The sequence below is a fragment of the Puma concolor genome, chromosome C1 (assembly GCF_028749965.1).
Source record: "Puma concolor isolate L17-30 chromosome C1, mPumCon1.1.hap2, whole genome shotgun sequence".
Classification (NCBI taxonomy): domain Eukaryota; kingdom Metazoa; phylum Chordata; class Mammalia; order Carnivora; family Felidae; genus Puma; species Puma concolor.
This window is the reverse complement of record NC_141674.1, coordinates 9,652,475-9,671,560: the sequence shown is the minus strand read 5'-3', so window position 1 is coordinate 9,671,560 and position 19,086 is coordinate 9,652,475. Positions and strand designations below refer to the sequence as shown.

Below are 19,086 nucleotides of genomic sequence, written 5' to 3'. Positions count from 1 at the left end.
TCTCATGAGGTAGTGAGCATCTGCTCACGGGTGGTGCATGAGCAGAACAGGAGCCAGAGACAGAATGCAGAGCTAGGAGATGATTGTAAGGTTCCTTGTGACTGTGAGATCCTGGGATGCTGGGACCCAGGTGCCAGAATAGCACACGTGTGGAAGGGTGTTCATAGGCACATAAAAGAAGCTCCAAACTCCAGTTCTGTGACGGGATCCGCCACCTTGCCTCCAGCTGGAGTGCATCTCTGCTATGAAACACAGTAGCTTGTTTCTGGATAGGCCGGTCAATATTTGGTTTTCCAGGCAGTGATTCTGGGGTGCCCCAGAGAATGTGGTCCAAGAATTCCTGAGGGATCCTGGTAGCCCTTTCAGGCAGACCTCCCTTTGTCAACCTGTCTGATTGAAGCAGGGTTTTCTCCATATACCTAACCAAAACCCAAATGCAGAAGCAGGTATGGGAATCCAGCTGTCCTCGATGATACCAGACATTAAGGAGATTTGCAAAACTGTAAAACAATGTCACTCTTCTCACGAAATTGGTTTTGTTTTGGAATTCGTAGTTATTTTTCATTAAAAATGTGCTATTTATGGTAATGTATAAATGGCCTTATTGTATTTTAAATAAATATATACATATTTTTAAATGTGTATTTTTGAGAGAGAGACAGAGCGAGCACAAGTGGGGGAGGAGCAGAGAGAGAGAGAGAGAGACAGAATCCGAAGCAGGCTCCAGGCTCCGAGCTGTCAGCACAGAGCCCGATGTGGAGCTTGAACTCATGAGCGGTGAGATCATGACCTGAGCCAAAGTCAGACACCCAACCGACTGAGCTATCCAGGTGCCCCAATAAATATATATTTTTAAATTCTCCCAGTTTTAATTTCTAATGTGGTAAATATTGGTAGATATACCATGTAAACAAAAGCTCTTTGTGGTCCTAAATCATATTTGAGTGTAAAGAAATCCCAAGATTGAAAAGCTTAAGAACCATGGTTCTAGAAAAATCTGACCTCGGGGTACCTGGGTGGCTGAGTTGGTTAAGCATTCAGCTTTTGATTTTGACTCAGATTATGATCTCCTGGTTCTCTCTGCCTTTCTCTCCCTTTCTGTGTGCCCCTCCTCCCCTCAAAAAAACAAAATAAATAAAATAAACATTTAGAAAAATCTGACCTCATTTTACTTCTAGCCTCTTCTTACCAAGGATGAAACTTAATCCTTGCAACAGCTCTTGAAGGAAGACACAGATGGAGAAAAGAGGCTCAGAGGTAAATCACCTTGTCCAGAGGCTGCCAGCCCCAGCACACTTCCACTGTCGGCTCAGAAGTCAGAATTAGTTCCCTCGCCAGTTCTAAATCAATCACTGGAAAGGAGATGAGATCCATGATTGATTTAGACAGGTTGCTTAGGGATAATGGATGTTGGGGTGTCAACCACAGATTGTCCATTCTCTTTATAAATGACAAGTCCGTGCAATGAAATGGCCAAAGAGAGGTGCACTATCTCATTATGGATCAGACCATTCCCGGTGGCTACAACAATCCTCAACCCGCGGTATTAACTGTCACGGATCACCGAGGAGCTGGGACCCAGGTGCTGCAGCCCAGGACCCTATAATGTAGCCTCTGTGTACCTCCTCCGCCTTCTCCGGACAGCTGGGCTTGGTGCTTTTACAATTGCTGGCCATATCTAAGTCCTTTTCATACAATTCTAATTGATTTCTTAATGTCATTGCCTCGGCATGCAAATCTATAGCTGTTGACTCTTCCCACAACAGCATGAAAGGTTGTAATTTTCCAGAGCATCCGTTCAGTTGAAGCAATGGTCAAGTTTCCACTTCCTGAAAGCACATTCAGAGGCAAGAAAACTGTGTTTACTGTGAAGAAAAATTAGCATCAATCATAGGTTGTACTAAAAGTCAGCTGACTGATTTAGGAAAGCTAATACACGCAAATATTTGTTTGGGTTCTCAGGGCTCAATGCAAAGCTGGAGACACTTAACTTTTATTCTAAAGGAGCCTCTTTGGAATAATGATTGATGTACTGAAGTTCTTCCAAAGCTCAAACCCAGAGCAAGGCCGCCCGGCCACAGACTGCTTCTCCAGACTTCTCACGGTGTTATTTCTGGAGGAGCTGTGGCATTGGTAACTCAGGGCACACACTGATCTGTAAGCAGAGGCCTGGTCTGCGGACTGGGGGGAGGGGGCACTGAGAGGCAATAGAGCCAGAGGCTAAGACCTCAGGTCTCAGCTTTGCCACTTAGTGTTGAGTGCCTTTGGGCCTTTTGCCCTGACCATGCCTCAGTTTCCCTGCTGTGAAACAGGAATAATAAATAATAATAGTGTGCACTTCCTGGGTTGTCGTGAGCATATGTAGAGCTCATAGAATGATGTGCAGCATATGACGAGGGATGTGTGTGTGTTTACTATTATTATTATCCCTCTGGGATTGAGGCCGGCAGGGTGAACCAGCGAGGTGGGTATGGGGGTGTGGGGTCGGACTTGGAGACAGATGCTAGGGAAAGACGCGGGAGGCCCAGGGCTTGGTCACGCCCCCGGGGTTGTTGGTGCTTGTCCAGTGCTTGGGAGTGTGATGGGTGTGAACACGCACTTGTGGAAGAGAAATTTCATCTCCCGTGGCCCCTACTAAGCCCATCAGGAAACTTGTCACACAATTGGCTTTCCCTGTGCAGATAGCTTTTTTTTTTTCTTAGATATTTTTTTTCAAAAATTGTAAATGTTTATTTATTTTGAGAGAGAGAGAGCATTAGCAGGGGAGGCACAGAGAGAGAGGGAGAGAGAGAGAATACCAAGCAGACTCTGAACTGACAGCGCAGAGTACCACAGGGGGCTCAATCTCACAAACCTCAGGATCATGACCTGAGCCAATAACAAGAGTCTGACGCTCAACCGACTGAGCCACCCAGGCGCCCCTAGATTTTATTTTCTTCAAGTAACCTCTACACCCAACATGAGACTCAAACTTATAACCCTAAGACTAAGAGTCATAAGCCCCATCAACTGAGCCAGCCAGGTGCCCCAAAGATGGCTTTGGATAAAAACGAGTTGCCCTGCCAAGGAAACCCACCCTCCGATTATGAATACGTATACCAGAAAACGTATGAAATAGAAGGAACCCAGCCGATTAAAATGCCCTCAGATTTGATTTGCACAGGGTTCTAAGTGTTGTGCTCCTCAGCATGGAGAGATTAACAAGCAAGGAGGTTGAATGGAGATCTTTGTACTTCGACCCAACTGTTTGTTACCAGAGGGTCTGTGGGTTTGGTCCGATGCCTAGACCCACAGATGCAGACGGAGAGACACGTAGCTGGCGCGGCGCGATGTGGGGTTTATTTACTGAGTGGGCTTGGGCCGCGACTGGAGTACAGCACAAATCTGTGACTCAGACCCTTGTTGCTGCTGGCAACTCCCCTGGGTGACCCCCCAGGCTGTGTGCTCCCCATCTTGTGCTCACCATGGCAACCCTTCATAACCCACAGGTCGATGACTCGGGATTAGCTGAGGAGCTGATTTCAGGGCTTGGCCACTGGGGACAGCCTGACCCCAGTGAGCAAAGCTTTCCCCCGTAAATAGCCATATGCTCTATGTGTGGGGCACGGGGGAAGAGAGGCAGCAGGCTTCTGTCAGAGCCTTGAGGGCCCTAGAGGGGATGGTGTGGGGGGCCATGCAAAAATGGATCTTTTCGGGGCTCCTGGATGGCTCAGTCGGTTAAGCATCTGACTTCAGCTCAGGTCATCATCTCACAGCTTGTGGGTTCGAGTCCTGCATCAGGCTCTGTGCTGACAGCTCAGAGCCTGGAGCCTGCTTCGGATTCTGTGTCTCCTTCTCTCTCTGCCCCTCCCCCCGTCTCTCTCAAAAACAAATAAACATTTAAAAAAAGAAAAAAAGAAAAAAAAAGGAAATGGATCTTTCCCCCCACCGGTTTTATGCTCACACGGGAAGGGCAGGTACACCCAGCACAGGGGGCGAAAGGACATTTGTTTAGTGCGGTGGTTTCCCGTGGCTGCCGTAACAAGGTGGCACAAGCACGGTGGCTGCAAACAACAGAAACGCATTCCCTCCCGGTTCTGGAGGCCAGAGGTCCAAAGCCACGGTGTTGCAAGACTACGCTGCCTCCGGATTCTCCAGGGGAGACTCTGTTCTTTGACTCCACCAGCGTCTGGCGGCTGCTGGCATTTCTTGGCTTATGGTGCGTTACTCCAGCCTCTGCCTCTGGGGTCACCCCGCCTCCTCTTCTCCCTGTGACTTCTCTTTTTCTGTGTCTTATCGGGACACATTGGGTTTAGGGCCCACTGAGTAATCCAGGATGATCTCATCTAAACATCCTTAAATTAACTACATTTGCAAAGACCCTTTTTCCAAATTACGTCCCATTCACAGGTTCTAGGAACTTGGATGTGGACCTATCTTTTTGGGCACAACCACTGAACCCACTACACCCAGGTACAGGTTCTATACCCGATGCCCTTAGTCCCTTCAAGAAGGTCAGAGGCCACGCTACAAGGCAAACAAACCGAGTTGATAATCTAGGCTGCTAGCTAAAGTTTTCCAGAAGAGAGGGGGAGTTGAATACCTTGTTTCTTAGACGTTTCAATTTATTTCTCTAGGTGAGACAAAAGCATTCATCTGAGTGAGCCTGTGTAGGAACAATGTCTTATATCGGGGGATCAGTGACACAGTGAGAGCTAGAGGTTTGGGACGGAGGTCCTTCACCTCCTATTTTTTTTTTAAGTTTATTTATTTATTTTGAGAGAGACAGTGAGCAGGGGAGGGGCAGAGAGAGGCAGAAAGAGTGAGAATCCCAAGCAGGCTCAGCACCATCAGCGCAGAGAATCATGTGGGGCTGGAACTCACGAATCACAAGATCATGACCTGAGCCTAAATCAAGAGTCAGACTCTTGATGCTTAACTGACTGAGCCACCCAGGCGCCCCTCCTTCACCTACTGTTGTGTGGCCTTGGGTAATTCAGCCACCCCAACGTTTGGCTTTCTCACCTAAAAAAAAAGGGCAATAGCAATACCCACATCTGAGGGTTGTTGCAATGCATGTAGAGACTCTATGTTGTGTTGTTCTTTTAAGATTTTATTTTCAAGTAATCTCTATACATGACGTGGGACTCCGACCCACAGCCCCGAGACCAAGAGTCGCGTGCTCCACCGACGGGGCCAGCCAGGTATCCCTACTGCTTTGTATTTAGAAAACACTTCCACGTGCACTATGGATTTGTTCCAGGTGCAGACAAGACTGTGGACCGTGTTATTATTTCTATTTTTGCAGGCGAGGAAACAGACAAGTAATGTGCTATTACATGAACTTCGAGCCAGACACTCCAGCATTAGACTCCGTGTTCCTTCTACCCCATGGTTCTCTCCCCTTCCAGGTGGCTCAGTTGGCAGCCTGCTGAGGGCAAGCTCATTCATCGCCGTGGAGGATACAGGAGCGTGGGGGAGAGGACCGAACAACGGGGAGGTGGGAAGGCACCAAAGAAGTTCCTAATGTTGCCACAACCATCTTTGAAGTTGTGTTGCTCTGTGTTTGGGTGTCTGACCGCCATCTGACGCCATGGCCATTGAACTCTAATCCCGTTGGAGATCTGTGAATGAAGAGTGTGCCTCAGACCCCAAATAGTTGTTTCCTTTAGCCACAGACCCAAAGAGATATTTTCATTGGCACGCTTTATGAGTTATTAGAATAATTCTTCTCACTGTTAACATCTATGGCAGCGCCTGACTCACAGAAAAGTGCTCCGTGAATATTTGTTGAATGCTCAGTCGACGTCGGTATTTTATTTTCCTTAAAGCGTTTCTGATCACGCAGAGCGAGTGTTGAGTGAGGAAGGCGTTTTAGGGTGACTCACCACAAAGGGTGGAGAAATGAGTGCAGCTGGGTCTGCCTTTCTATACCGCTCATCATGCAAGTGTTGGCTTTGCCTATTGTTCCAGGACACATTTCTGTCACCGTGGATTCCTCCAACATGAGTGAAAAATTGGAATGACAGTATCGGAAGGTCTGGGGACATCTGTCTGTCACAAAGGAAGCATGGTAGCTGCCAACCCATTGTTTAGAAGAATCCAGGGAATGGCTCCAGGTCAAGAGTGGATGAGGTCAGTGTCGCTTTCCATCTGGGATGGGCTGGATGGGCCATGGGGAGCTGCCTTCCCAGATGGGCTACTCACGGGGTGTGTTAATTTCCTAGGGAGGCTGTAACAAATTACCTCAAACTGGGTGGCTTAAAACAACAGAAATTTATTTTTCATAGTTCTGGAGACAACAAATCTGAAACCAAGGTGTTGGCAAGCATACCTCCCTCTGAAGGCTCTAGGGGAAACTTCCAGCTTCTTCAGCTTCCTGTGGTTTCCAAGGGTTCCTTGGCTTGTGGCTACATCACTCCGACCTGCCTGTGTCTTCATATGGCCTTCCCCACCCCCCCACCCCCATGTTTCTCTTCTTCTCTTTTTTTTTTTTTTAAATTTTTTTTTTAACGTTTATTTATTTTTTTGGGACAGAGAGAGACAGAGCATGAATGGGGGAGGGGCAGAGAGAGAGGGAGACACAGAATCGGAAACAGGCTCCAGGCTCTGAGCCGTCAGCCCAGAGCCCGACGCGGGGCTCGAACTCACGGACCGGGAGATCGTGACCTGGCTGAAGTCGGACGCTTAACCGACTGCGCCACCCAGGCGCCCCTCTCTTCTTCTCTTTTTACAAGAACACTTGTTATGGGATTTAGAGTCCCATTAATCCAGGATGATCTTGTCTTGAGGTCCTTAACTCACTTACATCTGTAAATACCCTTTTCCACATAAGCTCACCTTCACAGGGATTGGGGGTAAGGACTTGGACTTCCTCTTTTGCGGGCCTCAGTTCAACCCATTAGAGTTGGGGCTGGCTCCCGTTTCTGAAGGCGATGCTGATAAAACAATTGTGGAGGGATTCCCAGTCGATTCCAAGCATACTCCTTATTTCCTACTTAAAAGAGGAAATGTTCAATTTAATTTTGCGCATGTAGAAATTCGTTTTCATTTCAGAGAAGGTGACTATCATGAGATCTTGTGATTTTTGACAACTTCCCCAGAAAGATTTTGGACTCTGGATCACCAGAGGAATTTTCTCAGGAGCCAACTTCACATCTTTAAATTCCTTTTCTTCTACACATTAGAAAATCCCTTCCAGCATCTAACACATCACCTTATACTTAAAAAAAATACACTGACTTTTAAATTCACTCAGTTCTATTTTTATTAGAAATAATTGACTAGCTCCAAACACGTTCTCATGGAAGGTAAATGAGACATTTCTATCATTTTGAAAAGACACAATAAATGTATTTTATCAAAATGTTTTCATATAGAAAATAAGATCAGGAGGTCATCTGAAAGAGGACAGATGGATAGGAACGAAAGATCCTTGTGAAGTTATTAGCCATTTAAATCCAATTAATTTAGACCTTCTTCCTGGGAACATCACACTTATGAGGAAGATGTCAACCAATTCCTAATCAAAGCTGGATAATTAAATATCCAAAGAATTAGTTCATGTTTACTTTTATTTTCCCTAGGGGACAAAATCCTCATCTCTAGAAACACGTAAATTCTTTTATTATGACCCCATTGGTCGCAGCATGATTTGTAATTCAAAAATTTAGAAGCATCCTAAATATCCATCTGCAGGAAAAGAGTTAAGTAAATAATGGTCTGGTCATGGTCTAGTGCTCCACACCAGCTACAGAGATATACTGGAGCTCCACGCTCAGTGAGGAAGAATCTCCCAGTGGAGGGCGCGGGGGGGGGGGGGGGGGGGGGGCGGGGGGGGGAGAGCAAGTTACAGAGAAGGATTCGGAGCAGTTAAAAGTTGAAAACACGTACAACAAAGCTACATGTTGGTTATGGGTGCCTACGTATACAATAAGAAGAGTGGTAGAGAAATATACATGTTTTCCAATGAAACGTATGCAATTCAGGAGAATGGTCCCTCTGGGAAGGATAAGAGGAAGGAACTGATGTCAGGAGACTACCCAAGGGACAGTATGTGCTGGGGGTAGGGGGGTTTCTTTCTCAAAAAAAAGTATGTAGAAAACATGAGAATACATTTGGGTTTGCTAGAATGGAATTTGGGCATGTGGGGCTTTCTTTCCCCCATATGTTTAAAATATTTCATAATTAAAAAAATAAGTTCCCCATTTTCCACTGGCTGAAGAAACTGTATCTTCAAAATGCACTACTGTTGAGCCGATAGGGAAACAAGTGATTAAAAAAAAATTTTTTTTCCAATATTTACTTTTGAGAGACAGAGCTCAAGCAGGGAAGGGGCAGAGAGAGGGACACACAGAACCCGAAGCAGTTCCAGGCTTGGAGCTGTTCGCACAGAGCCCGACATGGGGCTTGAACTCACGGACCGTGAGATCATGACCTGAGCCGAAGTCAGATGCTCAACCAACTGAACCATCTAGGTGCCCCAGGAAAGAAGTGATTTTACAAGAAGACTTGTGGGGGCTCCTGGCTGGCTTAGTAGGTAGACTGTGCGACTTTTGATCTCCAGGTCACGAGTTCAAGCTCCACGTTGGGCGGAGAAATTACTTAAAAAAAACAGAAATGACACGTGGACCAAATAAAGGAGGTCCAGAGGATGAATAGAGATGCCTGCACCCTGGTTATGCTTCAGGCACATTGTAAATCTGTAATTTTAGGTAACCGTTTGAACCCCAATGTCTTCATCCCTAAAGTGGGGTTAATCTCTCTTGCCTCCTTCACAGGGATGTAGTGAGAGTAATTGAGGCTATCATAATTGAAGCAAGAAGTGGTCGTTGGAATAATTGCTGCTAATGACTGAGCAGTTACTGTGTTTTCAAACGGGCAGTAAACATTCATTATTTATTTTAAGGCTGATAACAATTCTATGATGTAGGTATTATTTTCTATGCGGTTGTGTGTGTGTGTGTGTGTGTGTGTGTGTGTGTGTGTGTGTGTGTAAAAATAGTAAGGCTCAGAGACAGATGGTTTATTCATGCTCTTCCCTCCAGAACCAACCCCTGCCAACAAGGAATGGGCAATGACGAGGGGTGGGGGTGAAGTTACCTACAGTGGTCGGTGACCCATGTGGCCTGGCACAGGGAGTTCTGACCAACAAAGACGATGGGTAATAGCCAAGCAAAGCAGATTCCCTCGGGCGTCAGAAGTCTTAGAAATGCAGTGAATCGGTCCAGTGGTGGCAGAAACCAAAGTTGAGGGAGGCTGTTGCTCTGGCAGGGTGCACGTGCCTCGGGGGCACCACTGGCCCATTTGTGATTTCAGCTGGCAGATCGTGGAAGTTCTAGATCCGCAGAGGCCAGGAAGCAGCATGGCGTTGGCTGGTGATGGTAGGAAGGACGGGAGGGAATTCTAGATGTTCAACACAGAATTCCTGCTCTTTCTCAAACCCGAAATACCCACAGCCTTCCCCAGTGACCTGATAGTAACTCCACTTTCTAGTTGCTCAGGGCAAAGTCCTTAGAGTCATTTTGATTCTGTTTTTTTGTTTTTTGTTTTCCATATCCCACGCCCAACCCATCAGATAGTTCTGTTGACTTTATTCAAAATACAGTCAGAACAAGACCACCTTATGCCACCTCCACTACAGCCATCTGGTCTGAGCCACCAGCATCTTGAGCCTGGATTATCACACTGGCTTTTTTTTTTTTTTAAGCTTATATTATTAACTAATCTCCATACCCAACATGAGGCTTGAACCCACAACCCTGAGATCAAGTGTCACATGCTCTACCAGCTGAGCCAGTCAGGTACCTCTACCAGACTGGCTTTTTAATTGACCAGTTCCCAACCAAGAGTGAGAGTGATTTGTTTAAAGTTTTATTTATTTATTTTAAGGGGGTGGGGAGGAACAGGGGGAGAGAGAGAGAGAGAGAGAGAGAGAGAGAGAGAGAATCCCAAGCAGGCTCCATGCTGACAGCTTGGAGCCCAATGTAGGGCTTGAACTCGTGAACTGCGAGATCGTGACCTGAGCTGAAATCAAGGGTCAGATGTTTAACCAACTGAGCCACCCAGGTGCCTTATTTAAAAATGTCAGGGGCGCCTGGGTGGCGCAGTCGGTTAAGCGTCCGACTTCAGCCAGGTCACGATCTCGCGGTCCGTGAGTTCGAGCCCCGCGTCGGGCTCTGGGCTGATGGCTCAGAGCCTGGAGCCTGTTTCCGGTTCTGTGTCTCCCTCTCTCTCTGCCCCTCCCCCGTTCATGCTCTGTCTCTCTCTGTCCCAAAAATAAATAAACGTTGAAAAAAAAAATTTAAAAAAAAATAAATAAATAAAAATAAAAAATAAAAATGTCAGATGTTTTTTTTGAAATGGCGCAGCTCTGCTCAAAGCCTTCCAATGGCTCCCCATTAAGAGCACCCCCAACCTCTCTGGCTTCATCACCTACTTTTCTCCCCAGAATTCATACTGTTCCAGCCTCCTGAGCTTCCCTGCCTTCCCTAAACACCAGATGGGCAGACGTGCTCCTATCTCAGGCCTCTGATGTTCCCCTGCTGGGAAGGCTTTCCATCCCGATGTCTCTCTGGCTCACTCCTTAGCCTCTTCAAGAACCTTTCCAAACCTTGGCGAGGCCTTCCCCACCCCCAATTCCACGCTTCAGTCCTCCACCTTGCACTGCTTCTCCCTTCCCCTGTTTCTCTCCACTGTCTCTACTGTCCGCGAAGCTTCTACATACTCTATGACTTATTTGGGGTGCAGTCTGTCTCCCATCCTAGACTGTAAGCTCACATGGGCAGGGATTTTTGTCAGTTTCGGTCACTGTGTATCCCCAGGACCTAGAAGAGGACCTGAGAACAAATGTTTGTTGAATGAATGAATGAATGAATGAACAGATTATTCATCCCACAAGAGAATCTCTCTCTTTCCAGAACCCCCAAAGACCTCGTTGACACCAAACATTCCCTTTCCAAGTGGCCCTGTGCCATCCACAGCTCCAGCCTCATCTACGGGGTGGATGTCAGAAGCAAAAGGAAGCTTCCACTGGTCCCTTTAGTTGGAACATTCTTATCCCTCCTGAGGTCACACATGGGACACTCTAAGTAGTGTTAGTTGTCCAAGCACATATTTCAGATGATGTCTTCAGTAGCTTCCAGAGGGCAGCCGTCATTTCAGAAACAGCTCCCTGTGACTGGCATGTGACTTTTTCCCCCGAAAGATTTGCATCAGTGGGAAGGTAGAGGCGGTAAGAGAGAAGGGAGCAGGAAAGGAAAAAATGGAAGAAATGAGGTCTCAGGACTGCATATGATTCTGGCGGGGAGCCCTTGGACGCAGAGGTAGAACACACAGAGTGCTTTGCCTCAGTGTCTGATAAAATGACCGCCGGAGAGAGCAGAAATGACAAGGAATCATTTGGGGGAATCCAGGCTGGCCCTTAGCCTGTACGAGGCAGATACGTGTATCTTGGATGCTCCGGACTAAAAACAAAACAAAACAAAACAAAACAACCCACATTCTTCACAGCAGTGGGTCAATCTTCATGCTTTGACTCCAAGATTTTAAATTTATTCTGCAGTATTTCCCATGAATGGTGGTTACATAATTTATATTTACTGAACTTAAGAACCCAGGCTCTATGACACATCCTAACACAATGTTAAGCCTCAGGTAGAGCACAGAGAAGTGTAGTCTTTTAGGCAAGGCAAGCTCTCCAACACACAAGTGCACGACTGAGTATTCCAAGCATGTGGCCACACCCAGCCGGGTCTCGGGGACCTGCCTCTCCCACTTTCACTGGACTTTTGATTAGTCGAGAAAGGTTTCATGTCAGAATACACATCATTGCCCATCGAAGCATTTGTCCCAAGCCGCCCCATGCCCTGAATACTAAGAAAGATGGATACAGCAAGGGGTTCAGTTACTTGTTCTTTCCCGGTTCATGAAACGTGGGGCAGGAGGCAGAACTATGTGTTGGTTTTCAACTGGCTCTTTCAGGTTGACAAAAAAAAAAAAAAGGTGTGTGTGTCCGTGTGTGGCAGGGGTTAATACAAGGCTCTGATCTGGTGTAGTTAACTTAAGCACGCCGGCTCCCAGGTGCCTCTGACGGGAGAATGGATGCCGGCATTTCCTTGAATTTCCAGCACCCTTTGGTGGCTCCATTAGGGCGCAGTCCTCTTGTGCGGGGAGCGTGTGAGGCGACGTAACTGCACACGTGGTGTAGCTGAGATCTCTGTTCTCTGTCTCTGAGGCCACGTGGACGTGGCTCGTTTCCTGTTAGAAAAGGGATGCTTTTTTTTCTTCACCGTCTCATGGACTTTCTTACAAAGAAACTGTAGCCCAAAGAGGTTAAATGACTCACCTGAGGGATTCCTGTTGTAAACTAGAGAACGGGACTGAAATTCTGGTCCCTTCCACTATGCTTCATCGGTTAGGAAACAGGCACCCAGAATTCCTGATGTCTGCCCCATCCAACAATCCCGATTTAACAAAAACAGAGCGCTGCAAGGAAGGCATGGTACTAAGGGCTCTCGTGCTCCAACTTCCAACCTTTAGGAGCGGGGATAGGTTGGGCAGGGAGAAGGCCCCAGGTGTGGCCCTGGAGTCCACACTGAGCAGTGTAGGTGGGCGTGGGAAACAGATCAACCGCCAGAGAGGGACAGAGCGACAGAGGCGGGGCGCCTGGCCACTGCGGTCTCCAGAGCGGGTGGAACATTTGCAGCCGAGGACCACAAAGCAGGGAGATGTCCCAAGGACAGGAATTCCGGAGTGGCAGTCTGCCCCGGGGCCCACAGGTGGTGGGAACACCCTCACCAGGCTCCCTGCCTCTTCCTGTGTAGCCAAGCCCCACACAACTGAGGCCGGGTTCCCAGGGAGGACTGGCAGGTACAGAGGGGAACTGTTCCCTGACCTGGCTCCCGTCCAGTGCCGTCCAGTGCCGAGAAATCAGGAGCTAGGCAAGACCTTGTTAACTTTGTGACCAGAGGGCAAAAGAAGTCCCAAGGTGCCACTTGTCTCATCCCATTCCTCACCTTGACCTTAACCTCTCTACTTTGACAGAGCCCTACGTGAAAGGTGTGTTTGTGTTTGTTTCCAGTGGATGCATTTCCCGTGACCACTGAAAATTCACTCCCAATCAAGAAAAGAGGCATATGTTTCCATAACTTACAATCTCATCTGGAGGTGTTCTGAAGTGTGACCCAGACATGATCTTTCCAATCAAAGGCCTGACTCATCATTACACGCAATCATCTGTTTTATTTTAAAACATGTCTATACTGCGTTGAGCACCAACACAGATGTGACCAAGAAACCCACAGTCCTGTCCCAGCAGGCGGCGGGTCCAGTGTGTGACTTGGGGCGGACGGTTATGGTTCACAGTGACAGAAAAAAAGAAAAGGGCAGGAAAGACAAAACGGACTTTGTCCTCAATTCCTGTTCAGGAATCTGAGCAAAAGAAAGAGAGGGATCCTTAAGCTCACAAAGCTCTTCAAAAGCCCCTTCTCTGAGTTAGCGGATGTTCAAATATAGACCCTGGGTTGATGGACCAGCCGGACTTGGTAACAGAAGAGCAAGCTGTTTAATATAACATCTCCACGTTACTGCAAGAAAGAGGGAAATGGGCTGTGCTTTTTTAGTTTACTTTTTCGTACAAGTGGAGAGGATATCAGCCTTACACAACCACAATCGTGACAGACCATCTGGTCAGTATAAAAACTCTGCGTTTGGGAAAAAGATGTCACCTGACCTACGGGAAGAAATGGACTGAGCTGGATGGTGCCTACACCAGATGGCAGCTTGGGTTCCTTTACTTTAATGATCTTTTCAACGATGACGCCACGGAAGGGTGTGGTATGTGTCGTGAAGACTGGGAATCTCATTTATTTTTACATCAAGCCCTTACATCCACCTGCTTCCTTAAAATTACTATCGTACGGGATTCTTCTCGTGTCCACATCGGTCCTCTGAGGCAGGAAGTAAAGGTTAGAAAATTGGCAGGTTCTGTTTCTCAGGCCAGAGGACGCACAGGGTTTCCTTCTGTTTCTTGGTTTCTGGAACACTTGAGCCTCAGGCACCATCGGGCCTCCAGCAGCCTCCTTGGCATCCAGGGCTCGGACTTCCCTATTCCCAATCCAGAGGACTTATGTCATGGAAAGAAAAAAGACTGCCCCAAGAGTCCTCGGCTCCTGGGCCCTCATCTGAGGGAAGAGGAAGCAGTAGGTAGGAGCAAACCTTTGAGTCACCAAGTCATCACTGGAGAAGGCAATAAGCAAGCCTAGAGCCTGCCTGATGACCTTATTGTGAGAAACACAGTCCCTTCTCCAAACCATAGACTTCCTGTTTATAATCTAAAATGGGTGTCTTTGAAATGACTTACCCCGGGCCAGTGAAAGGCAGTCGCTCATTACATGTTATACTAGGTTAGATTTCTACTTGATGATTCACATGAAATTTGAAAACGGGCCAGACTACCTTGGAATGTGTGTGTTTCAACTGATCAGAAATTGCAAAACGCTTTCGCCATTTACGAATATAGCACTTGAACCCAAGGGCTCCATTGGTATGAATATTTCCAGACTTGTTTGCCTTTTAACAATAACAGAGCATGGTCGGAATGAAGACCTGATTACAGTTTCTAACATCGATTAAATTATATCATCTGAGTTACAAATCAGTTTACGCCGTTTTGCTCCATTTTCTATGCACTCTGTCTTTTAAATCATCTGGTATGAAATTTATATTTAAAAAATTTTTCAAAAGGCAAATGCCTAGAGGAGCAAGTCGTTTGCATTGTCTTTCCTTGAGTTACTTTGGGTAAGCGGAGGGATCACCATGGATTTGGAGTGGGGTCGCCAAGCATTTCCATGGGTCATCTTCTTCCACGTGCCCCAGGATGGGGAAGTCGGAAACTCTCTTCTAAACATGTTGGCAGAAGGGCACAATTTTTCAGCTCTTTAGGGCCTGTGAAAACAAAGAGAAAGGTGGCTGTCACTTCTCTTACTGGCACCGTGAATAGTAATCCCATGAGTCATGGTCCTATTGTCCTCTTGTCTAAGACTCGCAGTTCTGGAACCTGGACCTCTTCTCCTCTCTCTGCTCATTCCTCCTGCATGCTTGGTCCTCACACGGCCAGGGGCAGACTTCCAGGCATTTCCAAGCACATAAATCTGTGATGCTATTGTGGGCTGTGTCCCTCAGCCCCCAGTTGTAGAACATTTGCCCTTTCTGCCACCCTCCACCCCATTATATAACATCTCCCTAACAGAAATAAGAAAAAGACTTCCTCTGGTTAGGAGTTTGAATCTTCTGAGTTCTTATGGAATTTTCAGAGACAGAAAGCACTCCTTCCCCTCCTCAATGGTCAATTCTAGGAGTTCACTACATGTGTGTGGGTGTGTGCAGGGCAGAAGTGGAGGGAGGAGACCTCACTACCAGAAGAATTCTCATCAGAACGGTGACCTAGCTCTGCAATGAATGCTCTTCTGGAAACCACCCAACTCCCTCTGATGCCTGGGAGTGGGGAGATTAGGTATCAAGGTGAAACTTGGTTTGGGTTTTCTTTCAAGTTCAGTTAGTTGAAAAATTAGGACAAGAAGCCAGATTTGGTTAGAGCTCAATAGGAGTCAAATAAAAGCCATCTCTGGCTCTAACTCTCCCTCTCTCTCTCCCTCCCTCTCTCTCTCTCTTTTTTTTTCGAAACTTAGAAAGGCCAAGCAGTTACCTGTTTCTCCCAGGGAAACTTCAGATGTAGCCCTCACAGAGGTAAGGGGCTTCTGAAAAGGACTCTTTGCTTTTAAAGTAAACTCTATGCCCAACGCGGGGCTCAAACTCAAGATTATGAGATCAGCAGTTGCTTGTTCCTCTGACTGAAGCAGCCAGGCACCACTGAACCTGATTTCTAGAGGTTTCTATTGGCTCGAGGTTGGGGTTCTAGATATGACCACTCTCATTTATCTACCACATGGGTGTAATTTCTTTACTTACGAGTACCTTCCTGACATTTTTCGAGCAACCAAAATGATGATCCCACCAATGAATCCAATGGCTAGTAAGACTCCAACTATGATTCCAACCAGGGTCACTGTCGCCAGGCCATCTGATTGAGGAGGAAAAAAAAAGCATGAACCCCAGATAAATGATACACCTGTGTCATTTATAAACAATACCACTGTCCCACTAAAGACAGCAAATAATGTTCTAATTTGCTTCTCCTTATCCAGTAGGAGTTGACTTAGAAGAGATGAAACCTTGGGCTACTCTAATCCCATCTTATGAGTGGCAAGATTCCTGGGTCTCAGGATCTATCAAGCATATCACTCATACTGGGTGGCTTCACTGTTTATTATTAGGTAGTGTTTGCTGCTATTACATTAGCCCCTACTTTTATTCTTAGTAACAATAAATTATATGACACCGTTCTCCATAGCTGTCATTAAGTGAGTAGACTCATTTGCGGTTTATTTTCAGATTCAGGTAATTTTCTTTTCTCTCTTAAAAGAGGTTTGAAACCTGTTCTCAGAAGGTTCTGTATTGCACTCTTGTTGACTACAATCCAGGAAAGAATGTCATTCATCAAAAGATTAGCTTCAAAGAAACTTTTTTTTTTTAAACTCCCACAAAAATATTTTGATAACAAAATCTAGCTTACCTTTCTCAACTGTTGTCTCTGTGTCTTCACCTATTTTCTCTGGAAAGAAAGAGATGTAATGATACAGAATTATTAGGATTTAATAACTATAATTTAACAACTGGCAAAAGATTAATTTACTCTAAGTGGAAGGCAGCAAGGCACAAGCAAAGAGGATAATTTCTTAAATAAATTGGATCAGAGGATTTTTAAGCAAGCTCTGACATGATCCTATCTTCAAAAGTATTATTATCGAATTTATGAATGCTTCTTCACACCTATGGGCCCATAGCACTTTGGTGTATCTTTTTTCTCACCCACTTTAGAGAGCAGAGTCAAGGAAATTGACCCACAGAAATCTTACATAAATGGTCACAAAGTTTCAGAGGTTTCAATGACACAAGAAGCCAAGGCTGTTGATTCTATGGTCCAATGTCAAGACCGTAGAAAACTCATTCACCGTGATGAGTTTGATTTTGAAAGATTTTGTTTTAGAACAATATACTCTAGTTCTGGAAGATGGGCCCAGACAGTGATTTGTCTTAACGTATCAGTTCCCTGCTTTTTCTTTAGTAGCAAAACCCACATCTTACAGGGCAGCGATATGCCCAGCTAAGTTTAATGAGGGAATATACCTTGGGGCACCTGGGTGGCTCAGTCAGTTAAGCACCTGACTTTTGGCTTAGGTCATGATCTTATAGTTCATGAGTTCAAACCCCACGTCGGGCTCTGTGCTGACAGCTCGGAGCCCGGATCCTGCTTCAGAATCTGTGTCTCCCCTTTTTTTCTGCCCCTCCCCTGCTCACGCTCTGTCTGTGTCTCTCAAAAATAAGCATTAAATTTTCTTTTTTTTAAATGAGGGAATATACCCTTTGTGTTTAGCCTCTGTTATTTTAGGATTTCTCTCTGTAGCCAAACCTAGTCCCATAGTTACAATGTGAATATTCTCATTAAGCTATCACATGGGTTTGAGTTATTAACTTAGAGTAAGTAAGTAATAAAGCTGCGAGTTTCTTTCAGATAATTTTACACAATGTCTATTTAAAAATATACGCTTTGGGTTTTATTTTTCCCATCACCCTGCTTGCATACTAAGTCCTTAACTCCTCTGGGTGGTGGTGATTTACCTAGTTTGCAAATGGAGAAAAAGTCAAGAGGCTTTGATTTAATGAAACAATAGAGAGACGTGGATCAATTAGGTGCCTCCCTAGGACTGTAGTTCACAACCTGCAAATACCGCAGATATCCAAGAGCTTTTCTAATCAAAGGGGAAAGCACCATCTGCAAGATGGTTACTTTTCCTAATGCTTGAATTTGAAAGAAGTCTTTGTACCAAGGCTCTCTTCCAAAAAAAAAAAAAAAAAAAATGCACCTTTTCAAGATGGTCCCAGGATAAGAGTGTCTGAATCCAGCTCTGCCGGATGGCATGAGCTGAACTCATAGCTGTGGAGCATTTACATGGAGCTCAAGCTGATGGTGCTATCCCACCTAAAAAGGGGGTGAGACTGTTGGGTCTGAGGCCAGCCCAGAACAAAGGTGTCCTGGAATCACTCCTGAAAGGTCATCTTTGGTTGCCAACTACCAGTAGAAAAAAAGTCAACCATTCACTTATCATGAACTAAACTGGTAGCTGCTGATTCCAGACTTACAACACATCCTCATCCATTGTGGCACCGTTGGCCAGAAAACATATTACCAAAAATTCATGTGGAAGATTCGTTACCAAATTAAAGCTTATTAGTTCTAGCTCCCACCCGGTGACGGTGGCTGCAGTCATGAGAATGTGTCATACATACATGTGAACGTCATCATACTTGGGTGTTTCGTGGGAAAGACATCTGCTGCCCTAATAAAATCAGCTCTTAAAAACCAAGTGCTTATAATTATATTTTAACTCACATGTGAAAATTTCTGGGATGCTGGTGTGTTATGGGGAAATGTGCGGTAAGTCACAGTTTTTGTGACAGGGTGGGGCAAGAGACAGGACAGGAGACTAATCATGAGTATTTTCCAGAGAACTGAGAATTTTGTTTTAAAGGAATGGGAGAGGTATCCTGGTATTATAGGAAGAAGGCTCCATTTTCTGCAGGTAATTAGCCGTCAACTCATTTACACGCAACTGATTCTCCAAAATTTTGAAATGTTTTCCAATGACCATATTGATGATTCTTTCCTCCCATACCCCTACTTGGTTCTATCTAGTGCTTAAATGGTAAGCGTTTTTTGGGGTGCCCTGGGTGGCTCAGTCGGTTGAGTGTACTACTTCAGCTCAGGTCAGGATTTCACAGCTGTGAGTTCAAGCCCCATGTCGGGCTCTGTGCTGACAGCTCGGAGCCTGGAGCCTGCTTCAGATTCTGTGTCTCCCTCTCTCTCTGCTCCTCCCCCACTCATGCTCTGTCTCTCTCTCTCTCTCAAAAATAAATAAACGTTAAAAAGAATAAATAAACGGTAAGCATTTCTTTAGCATCTCAGAGAGACTTTGTGGCTTTATTCCC

General features: G+C 45.9%; 1 protein-coding gene and 1 long non-coding RNA gene across 3 annotated transcripts in view; one reads left to right on the top strand and one right to left on the bottom strand.

The window, feature by feature from the left end:
* The window catches only part of LOC147577790 (uncharacterized), a 34,870-nt gene extending 19,144 nt beyond the window's left edge, over positions 1-15,726 (top strand). The window contains exons 3-4 of the long non-coding RNA XR_015254483.1: positions 5,953-6,114; positions 15,669-15,726. This is a non-coding gene — a long non-coding RNA (uncharacterized LOC147577790). The remainder of the gene's footprint in view (positions 1-5,952; positions 6,115-15,668) is intronic.
* The window catches only part of PDPN (podoplanin), a 28,608-nt gene continuing 22,723 nt past the window's right edge, over positions 13,202-19,086 (bottom strand). The window contains exons 4-6 of one of the 2 annotated variants that reach the window (XM_025912333.2): positions 16,613-16,651; positions 15,949-16,060; positions 13,202-14,925 (exon numbers count right to left, since the gene is read on the bottom strand). In XM_025912333.2, the coding sequence (XP_025768118.2) occupies positions 14,919-14,925; positions 15,949-16,060; positions 16,613-16,651 (158 nt within the window). In that variant the 3' untranslated portion in view covers positions 13,202-14,918. The remainder of the gene's footprint in view (positions 14,926-15,948; positions 16,061-16,612; positions 16,652-19,086) is intronic. The other variant, XM_086715720.1, reaches the window with a different exon arrangement.